The sequence below is a fragment of the Centruroides sculpturatus genome, unplaced genomic scaffold, assembly GCF_000671375.1.
Source record: "Centruroides sculpturatus isolate CEXI.00-Female unplaced genomic scaffold, Cexi_2.0 scaffold1066, whole genome shotgun sequence".
In the NCBI taxonomy this organism is placed as follows: domain Eukaryota; kingdom Metazoa; phylum Arthropoda; class Arachnida; order Scorpiones; family Buthidae; genus Centruroides; species Centruroides sculpturatus.
This window is the reverse complement of record NW_019385438.1, coordinates 281,800-307,487: the sequence shown is the minus strand read 5'-3', so window position 1 is coordinate 307,487 and position 25,688 is coordinate 281,800. Positions and strand designations below refer to the sequence as shown.

Genomic DNA, 25,688 nt, shown 5'->3' with positions numbered 1-25,688 from the left:
GTTATTATTTAATATATTAAGTTATGGCTGGATGGCAGAGTGATTAAGGTGTCAGACTACAGCTCTGAGAAACCTGAGAACAAATCTGGACAGATCAAAAAACCCCAGGAATTTCTTGAGAGTTGACCCAATTAGGATATGTTGAGCTGGCTGTCCCATTGTGGGCCTGGCCAAACCATAATGGCTTGATTAAAAAGGATCTTTTGGTGTCCACAGGACAGAAAGAGTAAAAACAAACATATTGAATTTATAAAGCAGTAATAACAAATGCATCAGAAGAATCAATATGTATTAGTCACTTTTATAAGTTTCCTATGCAAGATTAAAATTTTTCTGGTATTGCATATTATTGCATACAATTCAATTAACCTGATACTCTTATAATCAATATAATTCTAAAACAAACTAAAGTAATGACAGTATATATATCTTCTCTAAGAGAACTCATTTTTCTTAAAAGTGAACAATAAAAACTACTTGTTTTCAACACCCATAATTTTGACTATCTATTGCCTTTAGTTGTATGTTTTATAGAAACTTCATTTATTGATATTTTCAGAGCTCTGGTTATTTATTACATTATATTTTATTCTTATTTTAGTTATTTATTAATTTTATTTTTTCCATGCTTATTAGTATGGAAAAAGTAAAAATATATATCATTCATATATATACATTCCCATCATGCTTTCTTTCTTGCCAATCTGGAAAGTTGTATGTTTATAATTGAGATCTTCAGTTAATGATTTCAGTCCATTTAATTTTGGGTTTTTTTTAATCTTTTCCTATCTTTACATACTTTGTTAATCTTAATAATTATATTGAGTTTGAAATGACCATATCATTGCAGTTATTTGTATAACAGATTTGATTGCTATAAATCAATTATATATAATAAAATATATAATGTAATCTGTGTATTTTTGCATTGCAGTTTTATTTAAGCATTTGATACTTCTTAAATTTTTAGTTGCACTCTTTGCTAATTTTCTGGATGAGTTACTATATTGCTTAATAATAACTAGTCAATGTTTTACACAAAAATATTTAAAATCTTCAATTAAACAGGTTTTTAAGTTTCTGAATAATGTGCATCTCATTGTATCAAAATATTTTTAATATTCTAAAATNATTTTATTTTTTAAAATAACTTAATTTTTGTCATAAAAATGTGTGAAAGCTGTATATTAGAATTGCAATTTAAAAGACCAAACTACTAACTTTGGAAAGCCAAAATTATTATTTATGCAATAACACTTTCAGCCATTCAGTGGCCATTATCATCTGGTAAAGAATACAAATGAATGATTTGGAATACAAATTTAAAATGAATTCATTAAGTTTATAATACAATTATCATAGAACATAAATTAGAATATATTTTTGGTTACCATATCAACTGTTTACTTCAACAATAGAGAAAAAAGATATTATAAAATGAAATTTTAATATGCTGTTATTAAGAATTTTAAAATGAAAACAAATATTTATGCTTTTGATGATTATTAAGGAAAAAACATATTTATTCTTATATTCTTTAAAAAATTCACTTAGCCATTTATAATATTATGAGATATTTTAGAAGCAAAAATTTAAAAATTTTTTTAAAGATTTGTAGATTTGATAAAAATTTGCTTAATTTTATCCACATGTTAAAGAAGATCTAATTAATTTTTCAAATGACTATTCAGCAAAATAGTTTAAAAATTAAGATTTAATATTAGAAAACTACAACATATTAAAATTTCATTTTATAATATCTTTTTTCTCTATTGTTGAAGTAAGTAGTTGATATGGTAACCAGTTACAAGCTGTAAAGCTTTTGTTCCAAGCCTTATCTATGTTTAGAATTCTTTTACCACATTTTTTGAATGTAGTACAGTTCAGCTCTTCTCTCTCAGGGGTAAAGTTAGCCAGAACATGGTTCTGACTACACCATCTTGATATGTATACCAAATCAAGAATCAAGTAAAACTAAACCCAACATATCCCAATAGGCTTTCAATATCCAATAAAATGATGTCTTTCCATTTTTACCTTTTTTTTTATTTCTTTTAGAAAGCTTTAAAGAATTCAATATATATTTTCTTAGATTTTTTATTATTGACCATTTTATAAAATAAGTTCAATACTATTTTAAGTTATTAGAATTTGATTGCAGAAGAAAGAAAAAATTTAAAGTATTTACTATTTTCAATTGTTAGTTTATCATATAAAGTTTTTCAATAAAACAGAAAAAAATAGATATGACAAAATATCTGAATACCTGAAATTCTTCTTTCTGTACTTATATTTGAACTACTCTTTAAATAAAAAGATATCTAAAATAAAACCATACACTATAATGCATCAAATTGTAGATACTAACAAATTTCTTAATTTCATAAAATATCATTTCATACATAATATATTTAATAATAATTACAATATATAATTGAATGAATGTTATTTAATAAATGTATATTAATAAATTACTGGAAAAATAACTCCAGTAATTAAATTATTATTATTATTATTATTATTATTTATGATTGATTTATGAAAAATCAAATCTTATTTTTATTAAGTAAATAACAAATTCATTAATAGAATATTCAATTAAGAAAAAAATATATATTACTTTTCAAATATTGTTAAAATTCTATTTAATATTAATAATGGTAATAATATAATTATTATTACCTAAATCCTTTTTAATTGTATCTAAATTGTATAAAAGATAAATGTTGCTTATTACATCATATAAATATTTTGTCATCATATAGTAGACTCTTGCTAATCCAGCCTTCAATAATCTGGCCTCTCAGTTATCCAGCATATCCTCAAGTATGATTGTGTATGTGCTTCTGCTTCTATGAAAATGTTAGTCATGTCACACATCCTGTTTTCCTATTTTATTTCTTTCCACAGCATTGTATGTCAGCATGCTGTATTACTTGTCCACTTGCATCCGAAAAGAATTAGTACTGAAGGGCAACAGATCACCTCATTCATTGCCTTTAGACCTTTACCATTACTCTGGCACCCCCTTTGTGCAAGGAATGGCTATATTAGCAAGAGTTTACTGTATTAAATAACTAAACAACCATTGTTAATAAAATATAATTTGTTTACTTTCACTGCATATATTATATTAATATTAAATATTTTATTTTACATAAAAAATAATTTAAAATTAAAAACCAAAATATTAAATTGATTATAAAAATTTAAAATATGATATGTATAAAATTATTTTAAATATGTATAGAGAAGATACATATATAGTTAGAGCAATAAAAAGTTTTAGAAATTTACAAAACTATAAAATATAAAATGAAAAAAATCTCAATTCACAGATATTACAATATATATTACAATTGAATTTTTTAATAATAATAAATGTTGTATGTAGTAAATTAAATTATTCTATTTTATTATTTACATTATTAATGTAAATAAAGATAATTTTCTAAAATATTTGCTTTTTGATATGGAGGAATTTGCATTTATAATATATTAAAAAAGTGAAAATAGCAAGTTTTAAAAATATAATAACATTTTTCATATTAAAATTTAATCTAATAATATTTAGTAAATAGTTCACATAATTTGTTTGGTAATCAATGTTTGAAAACAACAAACCTGAAAATGTAATTATATAACATTTGGTATGCTTGAACCATATCAGATAAACATAAAATGTAATGTAATACATCTTTCTTTTTTTTTGAAACCGAAGGGTAATAAAGAATTCTTTTTTCATCAGTACTACTTTAATTATTGTTCAATGAACCTATAGCTATAAACTTTGACTTGAGTCTCAAGATAATTTAATGTTTATGTATGAAGAATAAATTTTTTTTGGGAGTAACCATTTATTGAATTAATTGTTTGAAAAGAAAAGTCATAAAATAATGGCTTTAACAAGATATGGAAGAAAGAAATGAATGATTACTAATAAAATAAAATGAGTTATTATATCACTTATGGTTTCTCATCTTTATAAGAATCTGAAATGTAATCCATTATGATTTATGATAAAAGACCTGCTTTTAAATGAACCAAAATGACAAAGAAATTATAAAAAAAAATTAGGGGAATAGAAGAAAGTAATTTTAAATCTGCACTATTTCAAAAATAATATTTTATAATTCAGTCATTTCATTTTTTTTTTATTTCAAAATATATGATTATTTATTTATTTTGTATAGTTGACAATCAAAGTAACTGATGTTAATGACAATGCTCCCAGATTTGAATTACCTGATTATCAGGCTCATAATGTGGATGAAGATGTACCAATTGGAACATCTATACTCCAAGGTAATTAACTCTTCTATTAAATTAAAGATTAATAATAATAATTTGTCAATATATGTATAATTCATTTAACAATCATTACCTGTTTCTATATTATAATATTTACAGTTGAATAAATTACTATTGGTGATATTGTATTTTGTTCTTTAGTATTTATATATTCTCATGCATAAAAGAGTACTCAAAGGAATTCAAGGTAAACATATGTAATATTTTTTCTCCATGTAATACAGAAGGAAAAATTATTCATATGGATAAGTTATGAGAATATTTTATAAGATAGGGTTGTAGATATTTAAGTGCACAAGTAATTCTATATTCAAGTATTGTGTATATCAATATTCTATGTAAAATTGATTTATTTTTATTCCAGTTTCTGCCAGTGATATGGATCAAGGAAAAAATGCTGAAATTGAATATTCTGTAGACAAAGATGATTTTACTATTGATAATAGGGGAATTATATATTCTAATAAAAGACTGGATGCAGATATCAATAATACATATGTATTAACAGTGAGAGCTACTGATCGAGGAGATCCACCATTAACTGGTACAGCAACTATTCGAATATATACTGAAAATAAAAATGACGAACCTCCTAAATTTAGTCAAGATGTTTATACTCCAAATGTGGATGAAAATGCTGGGCCAGATACACTAGTGACTACAGTGGTAGCAAGTGATAAAGATGGTGATAATATATATTTTGGATTTGTTGGTGGGGGGACAGTTTCTGGAATGTTTCAAATAGAGGAAAGAACAGGTATGTAAGAATGTTTTAATGAAATTATATATTTTTATAAAATTAAATTTAAAGATTTATCAAACAGTTAAAACAATTTTAAAAATTAAGAATTACTAAATTAAAACATTTTAATTTGAAGGTTATTTTAAAAATTGAATCAATTAGTTTTATTGAATTAATGTTATATAAAGGTAGCTCAGTTGTTATTTAAATTTAAAAATTTTTAAATTGCATGATTTATTTATTTTATTCATCATTCTTTAGTATTCTATCTTTCAATTGATATTATACAGGGTGAATTATGGTTCTTATGCAATAAATACCACACCTCATTATAAAGATAAATCTAATGGTTATTAGTAGTGCAGAAGAACCAGTTATAAGAAAATTATGAAAAATGAAGCATTCATTCACATAAGTAATGAGAAAATAGAAAGCAGAAGGATTTCAAATTGATATTTATTTTCTGGAAGTTATGAATAAATGACAAGTGTGATTTTAATGTCAGCAGCATCAATAAATGAAGTAAAATTATCAAGGTATTAAATACAAGTGGTAAAGATATGATTTCCAATGCCAATAATCTTTGTCTAGTCTACCAATGTCTAAACCAAATGGAAATTACATAGTTTTATTAATTTGTTGACATCTGCATGGGTTGGGAGAATGCTCCCAGTTACCATAATTTAAAATGTATGCATTGGCATGTGCTCATTTTTGGATGGGTTTATTTAACAACTGACTTCTTGGCCAGAAAACTATCTCTAGACTTTTATGCTTATAATGAGGCATGGCATTCTTTTGTTCCTTTTATTTTGCATGAGAGCAATAATTACCCTGTAAAACTTTTAGTATCATGTTTTGCATTTTTATAATTATCAAGCTGTAAATTTTCAAACATATCATTTAACTTATCTGTCTCAACAATATAAGCACATTGTAGCATGTTTACTATGCAATAGCCAAGTCAGTTTTGTAAATTTTCTTATAAAAGATTTCTTGAAAATTTGTATCAATGTTGAATTTTTGAAAAACTTTATGAAATAGAATTAAAATAAAATTATTTTTTTATACTGAGTGATTATAATTAAAGTTTTCTTGTTCAGAGGACTCTGTAGCACAACCACTAAGCTGATTGACACCAAAATCTGCATAGCAATATTCAAATGATGCAGAAAAAGATTTTGCAAAGAAAAATTTTAGTTCCAAAATTGTCTGTTATAGGGTAAATGGTGCTGCAAATGGCTCCATTGCCTGTTCAACAACAATCATGGTCACATCTTCAATGGTTTCGGTAGTAATAGGCTTTTGTCCCCTGTCAGGTTGAACTTCTAAAGATCCAGTTGTCTTAAAATATATTATCATTTTCCTGACAGCCTGTAAAGATAGTGATCTACAATGTTCTACTGTTGCAATGTACAAGTTCTACTGTTATTTGTGAATAACACCGTTACAACAATGTTATTCACAAACAGCAATAGCAGCATTACCCCGACTTTTGTGAATGCCATTCTTATCAGCTACAATGGCCATCACTTCACAATTAATGCATGCTCTAGCAAAGTGATGGCCATCATAATTGTAACTGATAAGAATGGCATTCACTAGTTGTCAGCATTTTTATACCCAGTCTTGATTACATTTCATGTGGCTATAAATATCACATTTCTTTGCTTGCAGTACCATTTACCCTGTAGTTAACAATTGGAACTAGAATTTTTCTTTGCAAAACTATTTTCTGCATCCTTTGCAAAGTGTGTATAAAAATTTTGGTGTCAGTTAGCTTATTGGTTGGAGCTATAGAGTTCTTCTGAATAGGACAACTTTAATTACAATTACCCTATATTATTAATTTATTTAGAAATGACAGTTTGAATATACAGTAATACCTCGACTTAAGCAAACCCAGAGTTACGCGATTTTCAAATCTCGTCGATTTGTCTTTTGTTTGAGCGCCACGCAACTCTTGATTACTCACTCCCCCACACTATTGTTCAGCTTACATGTTCGGACATGTCGCGCGGAATTGACACATAGCTACAGTTTATTTTGTGTTATTTATTTCTGTGTTTGTTATATCTACGGAGACTTGAGAAACTCTATGTGGTGATTTCTTGTAACCGTGAACAAATTAAAAGATGAGATAAGATTAACGAGAACATTTATTAGCTTACATACATCCGACTTGAATTTTACACAAATTGCGAAATTATATCCCAACTTACACAAATTCGACTTACGTGGTTATTGCTCGGTCCCACTTATCACTTAAGTTTGGAGTATTACTGTATTTAAAAAGACTTATTTTAAGTATAAAAATATAAAAATTTAATTTAAATTACAGTAGTTTAATTTAATAATAAACATTAACATGAATCATTTCACTAATTACGCTTTAAATTTTTTAATTTCTAAATCAAAAACTGTTTCAGATTTTATTAGTTAGTCTTTGACTTGTACATAAATATTGTTGTTTTTGTTAACTATGAACTAATCATATCTTGCAAATACTTTCAGGTGTAATACGTCTTATCAATGGTCCTATCCATTTGGATAAAGATAAATATGAATTAAATGTTACAGCTAGAGATGATGGTAGTTGTTGTAAAAATGGTGCACATACCACCCACACAAGCACAGCACTTGTAGTTGTATTTATAACAGATGTTAATGATAATAAACCAGTTTTTGAAGAATGTGGAACATATGCACCACAAGTAGAAGAAGGTGCTCCCAGTGGTACTTCAGTAATTAAAGTGAGTAAAATTCTATTTCTTTGTACAATAAATGATATCATAAATTACAAATTAAAAAATATACAGTAATTTAGTTTTAAAACAAATAACTGCTACTTAATCAATTGATTTTTTTTATTTAAATGCTCATTGAACTCATGCTATAAATTATAAGTTAAAAAAAGTCACTTTTGAGATACAATTTAAAAATTTACATTTATTTCATTATTAATAAGTAATTTTATTGAAAATTATCTAAGATTTAATTAACTAAAATTAAATAAAAATTATCTAGAAAATTTTTAATCATTTAAAAATATTTTATATTCAGTGAAACAATTGAAAGATTTTTGGAAGTATTCAATTTATTGTAGAGCATCTCATTTGTTTATTATTACTAATTATAATTAGTTATTATTTAATATATTAAGTTATGGCTGGATGGCAGAGTGATTAAGGTGTCAGACTACAGCTCTGAGAAACCTGAGAACAAATCTGGACAGATCAAAAAACCCCAGGAATTTCTTGAGAGTTGACCCAATTAGGATATGTTGAGCTGGCTGTCCCATTGTGGGCCTGGCCAAACCATAATGGCTTGATTAAAAAGGATCTTTTGGTGTCCACAGGACAGAAAGAGTAAAAACAAACATATTGAATTTATAAAGCAGTAATAACAAATGCATCAGAAGAATCAATATGTATTAGTCACTTTTATAAGTTTCCTATGCAAGATTAAAATTTTTCTGGTATTGCATATTATTGCATACAATTCAATTAACCTGATACTCTTATAATCAATATAATTCTAAAACAAACTAAAGTAATGACAGTATATATATCTTCTCTAAGAGAACTCATTTTTCTTAAAAGTGAACAATAAAAACTACTTGTTTTCAACACCCATAATTTTGACTATCTATTGCCTTTAGTTGTATGTTTTATAGAAACTTCATTTATTGATATTTTCAGAGCTCTGGTTATTTATTACATTATATTTTATTCTTATTTTAGTTATTTATTAATTTTATTTTTTCCATGCTTATTAGTATGGAAAAAGTAAAAATATATATCATTCATATATATACATTCCCATCATGCTTTCTTTCTTGCCAATCTGGAAAGTTGTATGTTTATAATTGAGATCTTCAGTTAATGATTTCAGTCCATTTAATTTTGGGTTTTTTTTAATCTTTTCCTATCTTTACATACTTTGTTAATCTTAATAATTATATTGAGTTTGAAATGACCATATCATTGCAGTTATTTGTATAACAGATTTGATTGCTATAAATCAATTATATATAATAAAATATATAATGTAATCTGTGTATTTTTGCATTGCAGTTTTATTTAAGCATTTGATACTTCTTAAATTTTTAGTTGCACTCTTTGCTAATTTTCTGGATGAGTTACTATATTGCTTAATAATAACTAGTCAATGTTTTACACAAAAATATTTAAAATCTTCAATTAAACAGGTTTTTAAGTTTCTGAATAATGTGCATCTCATTGTATCAAAATATTTTTAATATTCTAAAATTTTTCTGTAGAATATTTAATTATATTTATTTTATAAATATTAACTATATGATCAAGTTAAATAAAATGCAGTAGCTTAGTGCTTATTACAATGTATAATAGTTTAATAAAAGTGACTTACAGTTTTCAGATGACTCCATATTTAAACTAAAAATAGGGTGACCAGATCCTGGTTTTGCCTGTTTTTAATATTTAATTATACAATAAATTTTTGAATAAAGTAATTTTATTAACATGTCAATATAATATCATCAATTTATAGATTAATAAATAAATACATTTTTTAAAAATAATCAAAGTTCAGTCAGTTTTAGAACCACATTTTCACTGATTCTGAAATGTGTCCCTGATTTGACTGCAAATGATAGTCCACCTAACTAAAAAGAAATAAAACTAAATGCTTTAAAAAATTTTATGGATTCTTTAATCAATATAAAAAATTTTTGTATAATTATGAAATATGAAATTTCAGCATTATTCTTAATTTAACCAAATTAAAACTGTTCTGCTCATCATTCTAATGTGAAATTTGTTTTGGATGAATTTGGAAATGAAGTAGCCTCATCCAAAAACATTTACACAAATAAACTTTAATTTCTAAAACATCAATAATTAAAAATCAGGGGTGCCCATTCATTGGGCACTTGGAACACATGCCCCTTTATGTCTGGGTTGCCCTTTTCCTAATTCCAAGAGGGCCAAAAATTGCATTATCAATAAACAACAGAAAATTCATAGCTTCTCACCTATTTTGCAAATATAAAAGAAATGAATAACATTTGTCCCTTGTCCCATGTAACTTCCTTGTATGTTGACCAAAACTTGGCTTTAAAAACAAGGAATGTTCCTTGTTTTCAAGGCCAATTTTTCAAGGCTTGACTTGTCTTAATAGACACAGGAACCCTAACTGCAACCAGTGCAACCTTATGGGAGCACTGATCCAATCTTAAATCAAAGTTTGAAACTTTTATCATATGTATGATGCCCTTTTTTATTGTTTGTGCTGCTTTTTTTATAGTATATAGGCACTGCTGATTAAAATAAACTTTAATTTCTAATTTTGTTTTAGTTTTTTATCTTCAGAATACAGGATATTGAATGTAGTTATATATTAAAACATAATAATTTTTTTATCTAAATAATTTCTTCAATTATTATATAAAACTTTCATTATTTGGAACATGTAAATCAATATATACAGTGAAACCTTGCTTATCAGACACCTTTCTAAAGAAACACCCCTCCATAATAGACAATTTTTGTGGTCCAGTATAAAAAAGTAAGTTGTAACTTTGTNTACTTTTCAAATATTGTTAAAATTCTATTTAATATTAATAATGGTAATAATATAATTATTATTACCTAAATCCTTTTTAATTGTATCTAAATTGTATAAAAGATAAATGTTGCTTATTACATCATATAAATATTTTGTCATCATATAGTAGACTCTTGCTAATCCAGCCTTCAATAATCTGGCCTCTCAGTTATCCAGCATATCCTCAAGTATGATTGTGTATGTGCTTCTGCTTCTATGAAAATGTTAGTCATGTCACACATCCTGTTTTCCTATTTTATTTCTTTCCACAGCATTGTATGTCAGCATGCTGTATTACTTGTCCACTTGCATCCGAAAAGAATTAGTACTGAAGGGCAACAGATCACCTCATTCATTGCCTTTAGACCTTTACCATTACTCTGGCACCCCCTTTGTGCAAGGAATGGCTATATTAGCAAGAGTTTACTGTATTAAATAACTAAACAACCATTGTTAATAAAATATAATTTGTTTACTTTCACTGCATATATTATATTAATATTAAATATTTTATTTTACATAAAAAATAATTTAAAATTAAAAACCAAAATATTAAATTGATTATAAAAATTTAAAATATGATATGTATAAAATTATTTTAAATATGTATAGAGAAGATACATATATAGTTAGAGCAATAAAAAGTTTTAGAAATTTACAAAACTATAAAATATAAAATGAAAAAAATCTCAATTCACAGATATTACAATATATATTACAATTGAATTTTTTAATAATAATAAATGTTGTATGTAGTAAATTAAATTATTCTATTTTATTATTTACATTATTAATGTAAATAAAGATAATTTTCTAAAATATTTGCTTTTTGATATGGAGGAATTTGCATTTATAATATATTAAAAAAGTGAAAATAGCAAGTTTTAAAAATATAATAACATTTTTCATATTAAAATTTAATCTAATAATATTTAGTAAATAGTTCACATAATTTGTTTGGTAATCAATGTTTGAAAACAACAAACCTGAAAATGTAATTATATAACATTTGGTATGCTTGAACCATATCAGATAAACATAAAATGTAATGTAATACATCTTTCTTTTTTTTTGAAACCGAAGGGTAATAAAGAATTCTTTTTTCATCAGTACTACTTTAATTATTGTTCAATGAACCTATAGCTATAAACTTTGACTTGAGTCTCAAGATAATTTAATGTTTATGTATGAAGAATAAATTTTTTTTGGGAGTAACCATTTATTGAATTAATTGTTTGAAAAGAAAAGTCATAAAATAATGGCTTTAACAAGATATGGAAGAAAGAAATGAATGATTACTAATAAAATAAAATGAGTTATTATATCACTTATGGTTTCTCATCTTTATAAGAATCTGAAATGTAATCCATTATGATTTATGATAAAAGACCTGCTTTTAAATGAACCAAAATGACAAAGAAATTATAAAAAAAAATTAGGGGAATAGAAGAAAGTAATTTTAAATCTGCACTATTTCAAAAATAATATTTTATAATTCAGTCATTTCATTTTTTTTTTATTTCAAAATATATGATTATTTATTTATTTTGTATAGTTGACAATCAAAGTAACTGATGTTAATGACAATGCTCCCAGATTTGAATTACCTGATTATCAGGCTCATAATGTGGATGAAGATGTACCAATTGGAACATCTATACTCCAAGGTAATTAACTCTTCTATTAAATTAAAGATTAATAATAATAATTTGTCAATATATGTATAATTCATTTAACAATCATTACCTGTTTCTATATTATAATATTTACAGTTGAATAAATTACTATTGGTGATATTGTATTTTGTTCTTTAGTATTTATATATTCTCATGCATAAAAGAGTACTCAAAGGAATTCAAGGTAAACATATGTAATATTTTTTCTCCATGTAATACAGAAGGAAAAATTATTCATATGGATAAGTTATGAGAATATTTTATAAGATAGGGTTGTAGATATTTAAGTGCACAAGTAATTCTATATTCAAGTATTGTGTATATCAATATTCTATGTAAAATTGATTTATTTTTATTCCAGTTTCTGCCAGTGATATGGATCAAGGAAAAAATGCTGAAATTGAATATTCTGTAGACAAAGATGATTTTACTATTGATAATAGGGGAATTATATATTCTAATAAAAGACTGGATGCAGATATCAATAATACATATGTATTAACAGTGAGAGCTACTGATCGAGGAGATCCACCATTAACTGGTACAGCAACTATTCGAATATATACTGAAAATAAAAATGACGAACCTCCTAAATTTAGTCAAGATGTTTATACTCCAAATGTGGATGAAAATGCTGGGCCAGATACACTAGTGACTACAGTGGTAGCAAGTGATAAAGATGGTGATAATATATATTTTGGATTTGTTGGTGGGGGGACAGTTTCTGGAATGTTTCAAATAGAGGAAAGAACAGGTATGTAAGAATGTTTTAATGAAATTATATATTTTTATAAAATTAAATTTAAAGATTTATCAAACAGTTAAAACAATTTTAAAAATTAAGAATTACTAAATTAAAACATTTTAATTTGAAGGTTATTTTAAAAATTGAATCAATTAGTTTTATTGAATTAATGTTATATAAAGGTAGCTCAGTTGTTATTTAAATTTAAAAATTTTTAAATTGCATGATTTATTTATTTTATTCATCATTCTTTAGTATTCTATCTTTCAATTGATATTATACAGGGTGAATTATGGTTCTTATGCAATAAATACCACACCTCATTATAAAGATAAATCTAATGGTTATTAGTAGTGCAGAAGAACCAGTTATAAGAAAATTATGAAAAATGAAGCATTCATTCACATAAGTAATGAGAAAATAGAAAGCAGAAGGATTTCAAATTGATATTTATTTTCTGGAAGTTATGAATAAATGACAAGTGTGATTTTAATGTCAGCAGCATCAATAAATGAAGTAAAATTATCAAGGTATTAAATACAAGTGGTAAAGATATGATTTCCAATGCCAATAATCTTTGTCTAGTCTACCAATGTCTAAACCAAATGGAAATTACATAGTTTTATTAATTTGTTGACATCTGCATGGGTTGGGAGAATGCTCCCAGTTACCATAATTTAAAATGTATGCATTGGCATGTGCTCATTTTTGGATGGGTTTATTTAACAACTGACTTCTTGGCCAGAAAACTATCTCTAGACTTTTATGCTTATAATGAGGCATGGCATTCTTTTGTTCCTTTTATTTTGCATGAGAGCAATAATTACCCTGTAAAACTTTTAGTATCATGTTTTGCATTTTTATAATTATCAAGCTGTAAATTTTCAAACATATCATTTAACTTATCTGTCTCAACAATATAAGCACATTGTAGCATGTTTACTATGCAATAGCCAAGTCAGTTTTGTAAATTTTCTTATAAAAGATTTCTTGAAAATTTGTATCAATGTTGAATTTTTGAAAAACTTTATGAAATAGAATTAAAATAAAATTATTTTTTTATACTGAGTGATTATAATTAAAGTTTTCTTGTTCAGAGGACTCTGTAGCACAACCACTAAGCTGATTGACACCAAAATCTGCATAGCAATATTCAAATGATGCAGAAAAAGATTTTGCAAAGAAAAATTTTAGTTCCAAAATTGTCTGTTATAGGGTAAATGGTGCTGCAAATGGCTCCATTGCCTGTTCAACAACAATCATGGTCACATCTTCAATGGTTTCGGTAGTAATAGGCTTTTGTCCCCTGTCAGGTTGAACTTCTAAAGATCCAGTTGTCTTAAAATATATTATCATTTTCCTGACAGCCTGTAAAGATAGTGATCTACAATGTTCTACTGTTGCAATGTACAAGTTCTACTGTTATTTGTGAATAACACCGTTACAACAATGTTATTCACAAACAGCAATAGCAGCATTACCCCGACTTTTGTGAATGCCATTCTTATCAGCTACAATGGCCATCACTTCACAATTAATGCATGCTCTAGCAAAGTGATGGCCATCATAATTGTAACTGATAAGAATGGCATTCACTAGTTGTCAGCATTTTTATACCCAGTCTTGATTACATTTCATGTGGCTATAAATATCACATTTCTTTGCTTGCAGTACCATTTACCCTGTAGTTAACAATTGGAACTAGAATTTTTCTTTGCAAAACTATTTTCTGCATCCTTTGCAAAGTGTGTATAAAAATTTTGGTGTCAGTTAGCTTATTGGTTGGAGCTATAGAGTTCTTCTGAATAGGACAACTTTAATTACAATTACCCTATATTATTAATTTATTTAGAAATGACAGTTTGAATATACAGTAATACCTCGACTTAAGCAAACCCAGAGTTACGCGATTTTCAAATCTCGTCGATTTGTCTTTTGTTTGAGCGCCACGCAACTCTTGATTACTCACTCCCCCACACTATTGTTCAGCTTACATGTTCGGACATGTCGCGCGGAATTGACACATAGCTACAGTTTATTTTATGTTATTTATTTCTGTGTTTGTTATATCTACGGAGACTTGAGAAACTCTATGTGGTGATTTCTTGTAACCGTGAACAAATTAAAAGATGAGATAAGATTAACGAGAACATTTATTAGCTTACATACATCCGACTTGAATTTTACACAAATTGCGAAATTATATCCCAACTTACACAAATTCGACTTACGTGGTTATTGCTCGGTCCCACTTATCACTTAAGTTTGGAGTATTACTGTATTTAAAAAGACTTATTTTAAGTATAAAAATATAAAAATTTAATTTAAATTACAGTAGTTTAATTTAATAATAAACATTAACATGAATCATTTCACTAATTACGCTTTAAATTTTTTAATTTCTAAATCAAAAACTGTTTCAGATTTTATTAGTTAGTCTTTGACTTGTACATAAATATTGTTGTTTTTGTTAACTATGAACTAATCATATCTTGCAAATACTTTCAGGTGTAATACGTCTTATCAATGGTCCTATCCATTTGGATAAAGATAAATATGAATTAAATGTTACAGCTAGAGATGATGGTAGTTGTTGTAAAAATGGTGCACATACCACCCACACAAGCACAGCACTTGTAGTTGTATTTATAACAGATGTTAATGATAATAAACCAGTTTTTGAAGAATGTGGAACATATGCACCACAAGTAGAAGAAGGTGCTCCCAGTGGTACTTCAGTAATTAAAGTGAGTAAAATTCTATTTCTTTGTACAATAAATGATATCATAAATTACAAATTAAAAAATATACAGTAATTTAGTTTTAAAACAAATAACTGCTACTTAATCAATTGATTTTTTTTATTTAAATGCTCATTGAACTCATGCTATAAATTATAAGTTAAAAAAAGTCACTTTTGAGATACAATTTAAAAATTTACATTTATTTCATTATTAATAAGTAATTTTATTGAAAATTATCTAAGATTTAATTAACTAAAATTAAATAAAAATTATCTAGAAAATTTTTAATCATTTAAAAATATTTTATATTCAGTGAAACAATTGAAAGATTTTTGGAAGTATTCAATTTATTGTAGAGCATCTCATTTGTTTATTATTACTAATTATAATTAGTTATTATTTAATATATTAAGTTATGGCTGGATGGCAGAGTGATTAAGGTGTCAGACTACAGCTCTGAGAAACCTGAGAACAAATCTGGACAGATCAAAAAACCCCAGGAATTTCTTGAGAGTTGACCCAATTAGGATATGTTGAGCTGGCTGTCCCATTGTGGGCCTGGCCAAACCATAATGGCTTGATTAAAAAGGATCTTTTGGTGTCCACAGGACAGAAAGAGTAAAAACAAACATATTGAATTTATAAAGCAGTAATAACAAATGCATCAGAAGAATCAATATGTATTAGTCACTTTTATAAGTTTCCTATGCAAGATTAAAATTTTTCTGGTATTGCATATTATTGCATACAATTCAATTAACCTGATACTCTTATAATCAATATAATTCTAAAACAAACTAAAGTAATGACAGTATATATATCTTCTCTAAGAGAACTCATTTTTCTTAAAAGTGAACAATAAAAACTACTTGTTTTCAACACCCATAATTTTGACTATCTATTGCCTTTAGTTGTATGTTTTATAGAAACTTCATTTATTGATATTTTCAGAGCTCTGGTTATTTATTACATTATATTTTATTCTTATTTTAGTTATTTATTAATTTTATTTTTTCCATGCTTATTAGTATGGAAAAAGTAAAAATATATATCATTCATATATATACATTCCCATCATGCTTTCTTTCTTGCCAATCTGGAAAGTTGTATGTTTATAATTGAGATCTTCAGTTAATGATTTCAGTCCATTTAATTTTGGGTTTTTTTTAATCTTTTCCTATCTTTACATACTTTGTTAATCTTAATAATTATATTGAGTTTGAAATGACCATATCATTGCAGTTATTTGTATAACAGATTTGATTGCTATAAATCAATTATATATAATAAAATATATAATGTAATCTGTGTATTTTTGCATTGCAGTTTTATTTAAGCATTTGATACTTCTTAAATTTTTAGTTGCACTCTTTGCTAATTTTCTGGATGAGTTACTATATTGCTTAATAATAACTAGTCAATGTTTTACACAAAAATATTTAAAATCTTCAATTAAACAGGTTTTTAAGTTTCTGAATAATGTGCATCTCATTGTATCAAAATATTTTTAATATTCTAAAATTTTTCTGTAGAATATTTAATTATATTTATTTTATAAATATTAACTATATGATCAAGTTAAATAAAATGCAGTAGCTTAGTGCTTATTACAATGTATAATAGTTTAATAAAAGTGACTTACAGTTTTCAGATGACTCCATATTTAAACTAAAAATAGGGTGACCAGATCCTGGTTTTGCCTGTTTTTAATATTTAATTATACAATAAATTTTTGAATAAAGTAATTTTATTAACATGTCAATATAATATCATCAATTTATAGATTAATAAATAAATACATTTTTTAAAAATAATCAAAGTTCAGTCAGTTTTAGAACCACATTTTCACTGATTCTGAAATGTGTCCCTGATTTGACTGCAAATGATAGTCCACCTAACTAAAAAGAAATAAAACTAAATGCTTTAAAAAATTTTATGGATTCTTTAATCAATATAAAAAATTTTTGTATAATTATGAAATATGAAATTTCAGCATTATTCTTAATTTAACCAAATTAAAACTGTTCTGCTCATCATTCTAATGTGAAATTTGTTTTGGATGAATTTGGAAATGAAGTAGCCTCATCCAAAAACATTTACACAAATAAACTTTAATTTCTAAAACATCAATAATTAAAAATCAGGGGTGCCCATTCATTGGGCACTTGGAACACATGCCCCTTTATGTCTGGGTTGCCCTTTTCCTAATTCCAAGAGGGCCAAAAATTGCATTATCAATAAACAACAGAAAATTCATAGCTTCTCACCTATTTTGCAAATATAAAAGAAATGAATAACATTTGTCCCTTGTCCCATGTAACTTCCTTGTATGTTGACCAAAACTTGGCTTTAAAAACAAGGAATGTTCCTTGTTTTCAAGGCCAATTTTTCAAGGCTTGACTTGTCTTAATAGACACAGGAACCCTAACTGCAACCAGTGCAACCTTATGGGAGCACTGATCCAATCTTAAATCAAAGTTTGAAACTTTTATCATATGTATGATGCCCTTTTTTATTGTTTGTGCTGCTTTTTTTATAGTATATAGGCACTGCTGATTAAAATAAACTTTAATTTCTAATTTTGTTTTAGTTTTTTATCTTCAGAATACAGGATATTGAATGTAGTTATATATTAAAACATAATAATTTTTTTATCTAAATAATTTCTTCAATTATTATATAAAACTTTCATTATTTGGAACATGTAAATCAATATATACAGTGAAACCTTGCTTATCAGACACCTTTCTAAAGAAACACCCCTCCATAATAGACAATTTTTGTGGTCCAGTATAAAAAAGTAAGTTGTAACTTTGTATTTACAACTTATCTCTCTTAAGTGGATACTTCATTACAGATCAGATACATGAAATGCACCATGGTTAATGTCTTGACTTGTCTTAATAGACACAGTAGATTCTCATTGAGTTGACTTCTTTGTTTGGTATTTCTGTGGATACAGTTCAATAGTTCCAAAAACTCAATACTGTATTCCCTGTTTAGTTCTTAAAATCAATTTAATTGCACAGTTTTATTATGACAGTAAAATTTCTATGTTGGCTAACTTGCTGTTGTAGGAGTTTGCTTAGTGTCTTTGTTCACATTAGTCTGCAAAGAAGCATGAGCACCTTATGACTAATTAGAAGAAACATTTTTCAATGCACTAATGTATATTACACTGATGAGGTCAAATACACTTCTGTGAACATTCACTCAGTTCCACAATTGTCATAACTCATCCTGTGCACTTTTCACCTTCTTTCTCATTTCATATTCTCATATTACTGATGATGAACTGAAATTTTTTAAAATAGCCAATCAACAATAGAGAATTGCATTTATTAGTTGAATATGTCATAAGCAAGATATATCTTCATGTAAACTACTGACCTTATTCTTTATTCTGGTTTAGTCACAAATGACCTGTTTGAGTTGGTCAGCATTTTAAATGATGCTTGAAATACTAACAAAACAATTCAATGTCTTCCAAGCCATTTCATGGATTTTAAGTGTTTGGAGACAGATTTTTGCTATCAACAATCAAGAGTTATTTCTTTAAAGCTGGATTTTTTTCTGGCAATGAGAATACTTAGTTTTGTAGCAGCCATAGTGAATGATAGAGACAACACAGTGTCATGAATTGGACATAGTGAATTCAGTGATGGTTGAATTCAGTGACAAAAATTATAATTTAAAATGTTTATGAAAAATTTTTTCATGAATAATTAGAATTTTCTTGTAATTTAAGATATTTAACCTAAGATATTTATGAAATTATTGCATTTCATTACTAATTAATATAGTAGGCTAATATTTGTTATTTTGGAAGATTTCTTAATTTTTTAAAATTAAAAATTTGTAGTCTTTCCAAATTTTTATTTTGCAATTTTATTTTTTTAATATCTGAAATTTAATTGGAAGACATCATGCATATAAAACAAAAAAATTTATTAATTATACTTTTTCTGTTTGAATATAGAGTAAATGCAGCTAATATGGCCCACTATGGTGTCTTTTTTCTATTACTTCTAGGTTACCTAGATGTAATAGATCAAACTACAATTGAACTAACATTATGATGCAAAGTGCAAAAGCTGATACCCAGTGATATCACAAGAGCATCTTTATTAATCTACATTAGTTTCAGCATAAAAAGCCATAATGTCAAAAAACTTAAAAGTGAAGGTATATATGTACAGTACAGGTACAGGTAATAATATGAACCACTGTGGTCCATATTACCTGTACGTAATTCATATTACAAGGACACTTCTAGAAACAGATAGAAAATTATTTTGTACAAAATTCATAGATTCTTCCTTCTGCACCAGCACATATTTCAAAGATGTGTCCAATACTGGTACTTTTGACACTGATCCATTCCTCACCAGCCAGGTAGAGGCAGAATAACTAGAGTTGCACTATTCTTTCCTTCTGGTTTTGAAAGAAATAATCGAAAAACAATAAAAGAAATACCACAAGCATGTCTAGTAATATGGACTACAGCAGTGCAAAACTTGTTGATAATACCCACCAAGATCCATATTGCCTGCACTAGCTTGAGACTCTAATACCAATTCTTAGCACCAATCAAACAGCAGATGTAATTTTGACACTGCATGGATAATCAAGAACAACAGCACAGCAAATAACCAAAAAATTATGATCTTTGGCAACTTATCCATTCAGCAGTTATATGGGCTGCAGTATCAACAACCAACAAGAGTTCAATGGCACGAAAAACATCAAGCCTCTCATCCATGTTCTCATTGAGTGGCATTCATTTACAGTATACAGGGGAAAGGGGGATGAAAGTATATGTCATGCTATTGCTCTCCAAAAGATGGCAGGTGAATCAGTACAGAGGAAAGAAAGTCTGGTCCATATTAGCTGAGTTTATTCTATTTATAAAACTTAAAATTTTGAGAAATTAAAAATATATACATACTGATGGTTTTAAACATTCCAAAGTAGATATCTATACTTAATTAAGGCAGAAAATTAATGTCAGAAAACATGGATACTTATTACTTTTCCCACTTTATATCTAGTCCACATCAAGCATAGAATTTGCAATGATTATATAAAATATTAGTGCAAATGTTTAATGCAATACTAGTTATTATTTTTAGTTATAATTTGATAAATTAATAAAATTTGTTTTATAAATGTGATTGAAATTATCATTGATAAAGAAAGATATAATGCTAATAGTGTCTGAAAGCTATCTGAAAAATTCTATATCTTTACTCTCAATTTTGGATTAAAGGTCTTCCATATATACTTCAAAATAATTTTTGTTGCTGAGTCACCAAGTTGATATTTCTGAGTTGTCATGTACTGTCATACATACAACAGAATTTATCATCACTTAAAACCATGGCACATCATTACATCAACATAGATTCTGACATGCCAACTGAGTGCACAAGCCAAGATACAAAAATAATCTTTCAGTTATTTTGAAATTCAAGAGGGGAGAATAAAGATGATAATGATGATCACAATGATGGCAATGACAGCCAAAATGACATTTACTATATATACACCAATAGATAGACCCTGGACTATGTGAACAAACTCAAGCAGTTTTACATCAGTAGAAAACACACATGGTACAGAGTTAGCACAAAATTTAATTATGTATAGTGAGAAGTAAATTGCTGCAATCAATTGTAGAAACAAACCAATAAAGCAAAATTAAAAAATAATAATACTGGCCCTTTTATAATTCATTGCTTACTGTTATATACTGTCTTACCATTTTTTACATGGTATGTATATTATATGCTCCTAAATAAAAATAGTACATTTACAGGATATTTCATGTAAAGGTAATTTTCACAAAACTTTTTGTGGGTGGACATCTCTCTATAGCAAATGGTTTTTTTGGTCCCACAAGTGTTATGGAGAGGTTCCACTGTACATAATATATTGTATATATTTAAAATCTAAGTTTTATCATTCTTAAAATAAAATAATGAAGATATGTATTCTAAAATTCAGGACCATACCAAATAATTCTGGCAACTGAGAAGCCTACATACCATGTACTTATATTTCTATAAACATTATGACACCTTTTTAGTATACTTTCCAACTTGGCACCTAAGGCAGTTGTGCTCTGCCTCATATATGGATATAGCCCAGCTAAAATTAAACTGTTTATACTATTTAAACAAAAACATGATATAAACATATATCATGTTTTTGTTTTTTTTCTTTAAAGCAAAATATTATAAATTCTTAATTTTATTTCAAATATTTATAGCATGTATTAAAAACTCTCAAAATCTTTTATTCTGTATAGTAGTTATCTCTTTGATTCAATGAATACATCTGTAGTTAGTTGTAATCCTATGATTATTGGAACTTTTAAAAGAAATTTTCAAGAAAAATTTTAATATTTTNTGAATCAAATTAATAAATAAATCATTTCTATAAATTAGTTGTCTTTTCTTAAAGTTACTTTCTTTAAATAAATGTTTCTTATAAATGAGCTTTTAAACCTTATTTAATTGTACTGTGAGTGAGTACATGAAAATTCAAATTTCCCTTCTTTTCTGACTTATGGAGGCATAAAACTTTCTGAACTCTAAAACATTTACTAAAATGAAATAGAATTAAAATAAAATTATTTTTTTATACTGAGTGATTATAATTAAAGTTTTCTTGTTCAGAGGACTCTGTAGCACAACCACTAAGCTGATTGACACCAAAATCTGCATAGCAATATTCAAATGATGCAGAAAAAGATTTTGCAAAGAAAAATTTTAGTTCCAAAATTGTCTGTTATAGGGTAAATGGTGCTGCAAATGGCTCCATTGCCTGTTCAACAACAATCATGGTCACATCTTCAATGGTTTCGGTAGTAATAGGCTTTTGTCCCCTGTCAGGTTGAACTTCTAAAGATCCAGTTGTCTTAAAATATATTATCATTTTCCTGACAGCCTGTAAAGATAGTGATCTACAATGTTCTACTGTTGCAATGTACAAGTTCTACTGTTATTTGTGAATAACACCGTTACAACAATGTTATTCACAAACAGCAATAGCAGCATTACCCCGACTTTTGTGAATGCCATTCTTATCAGCTACAATGGCCATCACTTCACAATTAATGCATGCTCTAGCAAAGTGATGGCCATCATAATTGTAACTGATAAGAATGGCATTCACTAGTTGTCAGCATTTTTATACCCAGTCTTGATTACATTTCATGTGGCTATAAATATCACATTTCTTTGCTTGCAGTACCATTTACCCTGTAGTTAACAATTGGAACTAGAATTTTTCTTTGCAAAACTATTTTCTGCATCCTTTGCAAAGTGTGTATAAAAATTTTGGTGTCAGTTAGCTTATTGGTTGGAGCTATAGAGTTCTTCTGAATAGGACAACTTTAATTACAATTACCCTATATTATTAATTTATTTAGAAATGACAGTTTGAATATACAGTAATACCTCGACTTAAGCAAACCCAGAGTTACGCGATTTTCAAATCTCGTCGATTTGTCTTTTGTTTGAGCGCCACGCAACTCTTGATTACTCACTCCCCCACACTATTGTTCAGCTTACATGTTCGGACATGTCGCGCGGAATTGACACATAGCTACAGTTTATTTTGTGTTATTTATTTCTGTGTTTGTTATATCTACGGAGACTTGAGAAACTCTATGTGGTGATTTCTTGTAACCGTGAACAAATTAAAAGATGAGATAAGATTAACGAGAACATTTATTAGCTTACATACATCCGACTTGAATTTTACACAAATTGCGAAATTATATCCCAACTTACACAAATTCGACTTACGTGGTTATTGCTCGGTCCCACTTATCACTTAAGTTTGGGGTATTACTGTATTTAAAAAGACTTATTTTAAGTATAAAAATATAAAAATTTAATTTAAATTACAGTAGTTTAATTTAATAATAAACATTAACATGAATCATTTCACTAATTACGCTTTAAATTTTTTAATTTCTAAATCAAAAACTGTTTCAGATTTTATTAGTTAGTCTTTGACTTGTACATAAATATTGTTGTTTTTGTTAACTATGAACTAATCATATCTTGCAAATACTTTCAGNCAATGTTTAAAAATTATATATAATGTTAACCTTCATAAATGAATTTTTTAAAAACCGGTATGATATAACAATAGATTAGAAATGTTCTGTGAAGATATATAATCAGGGCCGGATTAACCCACTTTGGGGCCCTAGACTTTGGCCCTAGATTAACCCACTTTGGGGCCTTGCCGGGCTCCTTCTCTCTCCCACAAGAAATAGAGTACACAAAAAACATAAAACAATAAATAAAATAAAACTAAATAATATGAAAAACTAAAACAAATCTTAAATTTTTATTAATAAAATATGTAATATAAACAATAAATTTTAGTTTTTCAAAATAGACAGTTTGACCGGGCCCTTCTAAATACCAGGCCTAGACATTTGTCTCATTTGTCTTTGCGATGATCCAGCCCTGTATATAATATATATATGATTTTTTCATGAAATTAAAGTTTTGCAAAAATATTTTTGCATTACAAGTATGTTGAAGTGTTACTTTGGTGTGAATGTTTTATCACTTATCAAAATAGTCAATGATATCTTTATAATATATCTATAATTTTTTTTAAATTGCAACATATAAAAATATAAAATAAATACTGTATACATATATATTTTTATATAAAATAAAACAAGAAATATATGTATTATTTAAAACAATCTATTACTAAAGTTCCTATTGAAATTTTTTTAATATAATAACTAAAATTGTTAAAAAAATATTTTATATAACAACTATATTTTATAATTTTTTTATCATTATAACAGTTATATGCTCTTTTCTACTATACTCTTTTTATTTACTTTGTTTGCCTCCCTGTTCTGATTGAAAATTTTTAAATTACATTACATATTTTGTGGATTTTCAAATTTGTTTTCAGTAAAATAACTTGCATTTAAAATGCTTTAATAGTTTTATTTTTGATAAAATATGATAGATTAAATTTTGAAAAAACTTGTACTAGTTTATTTATCATTCTAAATTGTAATTTAGAACAATAAAGATCATTTTGAATAAATAAAAGAATGTCATAATAAAAAAATACACTATCTTTGCCTCCAGTATTTAAAAACATTGTAAATGTAGTAAATTTGTTATTTCAACAGTATTTTCCTCTCATTCTCAGAATCTACATTCTGAAAAAANGATAAACATGTCAAATGATATGACACACTCTTGGGCTATATGGAGGCTATAATTAAATATTAGAAATTAATTAATTTGACTAGAGGTAGGCAGTTATGCTGCCATCTTGTATTAAATTTAATAATTATAAATAATTAATTTTTAATTTAGACATTTATGAGTAATAACAATCCATGAAAACCTTTTTGTACAAGTGGTACAAAAAGGTTTTCATGTCCTTAACTAACTCCATAAACACTTTCAATCTCCACCGAGGTCTGCTTCAGGTGGTGACTGACCATGTTTCCTCCTGACCGTCGTAATGATGTCGCCAGAGATGTAAATAATCATGCGTGTCAGGTTTCACCCCTCCGACTGTCCCTGTTCGAATTCCTCGAACAAATACCTCCACGCCTGTGCGATCGTTTCACCATCTTTGAAGTTGATGCAGGTGCCCCGACAGTTAGTTTTATGAATTTCCCAGGCCTTTGGGTGTCGTATGTGATCAGTTCGGAACACTTGTCCAATTAGTCTGGTATAGGTATACCTCAACTTACGTCATTTCGAGTTATGTCATCTGTCAAAAAAGTATATGGAAAAATAAAAATCAAGTTTAAGTCATTTTATTCAACTTTNATGTAATAACTTACACATATTTGTTAATTTGAAAAGGAAAGG

The 25,688-nt window shown here is 26.9% G+C and overlaps 2 protein-coding genes across 2 annotated transcripts; both read left to right on the top strand.

The window, feature by feature from the left end:
- Window positions 1-4,193: 4,193 nt before the first annotated feature.
- LOC111638999 (neural-cadherin-like) lies at window positions 4,194-7,890 on the top strand (the record flags this gene model as incomplete). The annotated part of the gene is made up of 3 exons (XM_023384775.1): window positions 4,194-4,305; window positions 4,676-5,068; window positions 7,568-7,890. Coding segments are annotated over 3 exons (813 nt in total), but the record flags the coding sequence as incomplete, so codon positions are not given.
- A 3,719-nt stretch (window positions 7,891-11,609) lies between these two features.
- LOC111638998 (neural-cadherin-like) lies at window positions 11,610-15,894 on the top strand. Its single transcript, XM_023384774.1, has 4 exons — window positions 11,610-11,636; window positions 12,198-12,309; window positions 12,680-13,072; window positions 15,572-15,894. The coding sequence occupies exons 1-4, from the start codon at window positions 11,610-11,612 to the stop codon at window positions 15,877-15,879; spliced, it is 840 nt and encodes a 279-aa protein (XP_023240542.1). The 3' UTR covers window positions 15,880-15,894.
- The last annotated feature ends 9,794 nt before the right edge of the window (window positions 15,895-25,688 follow it).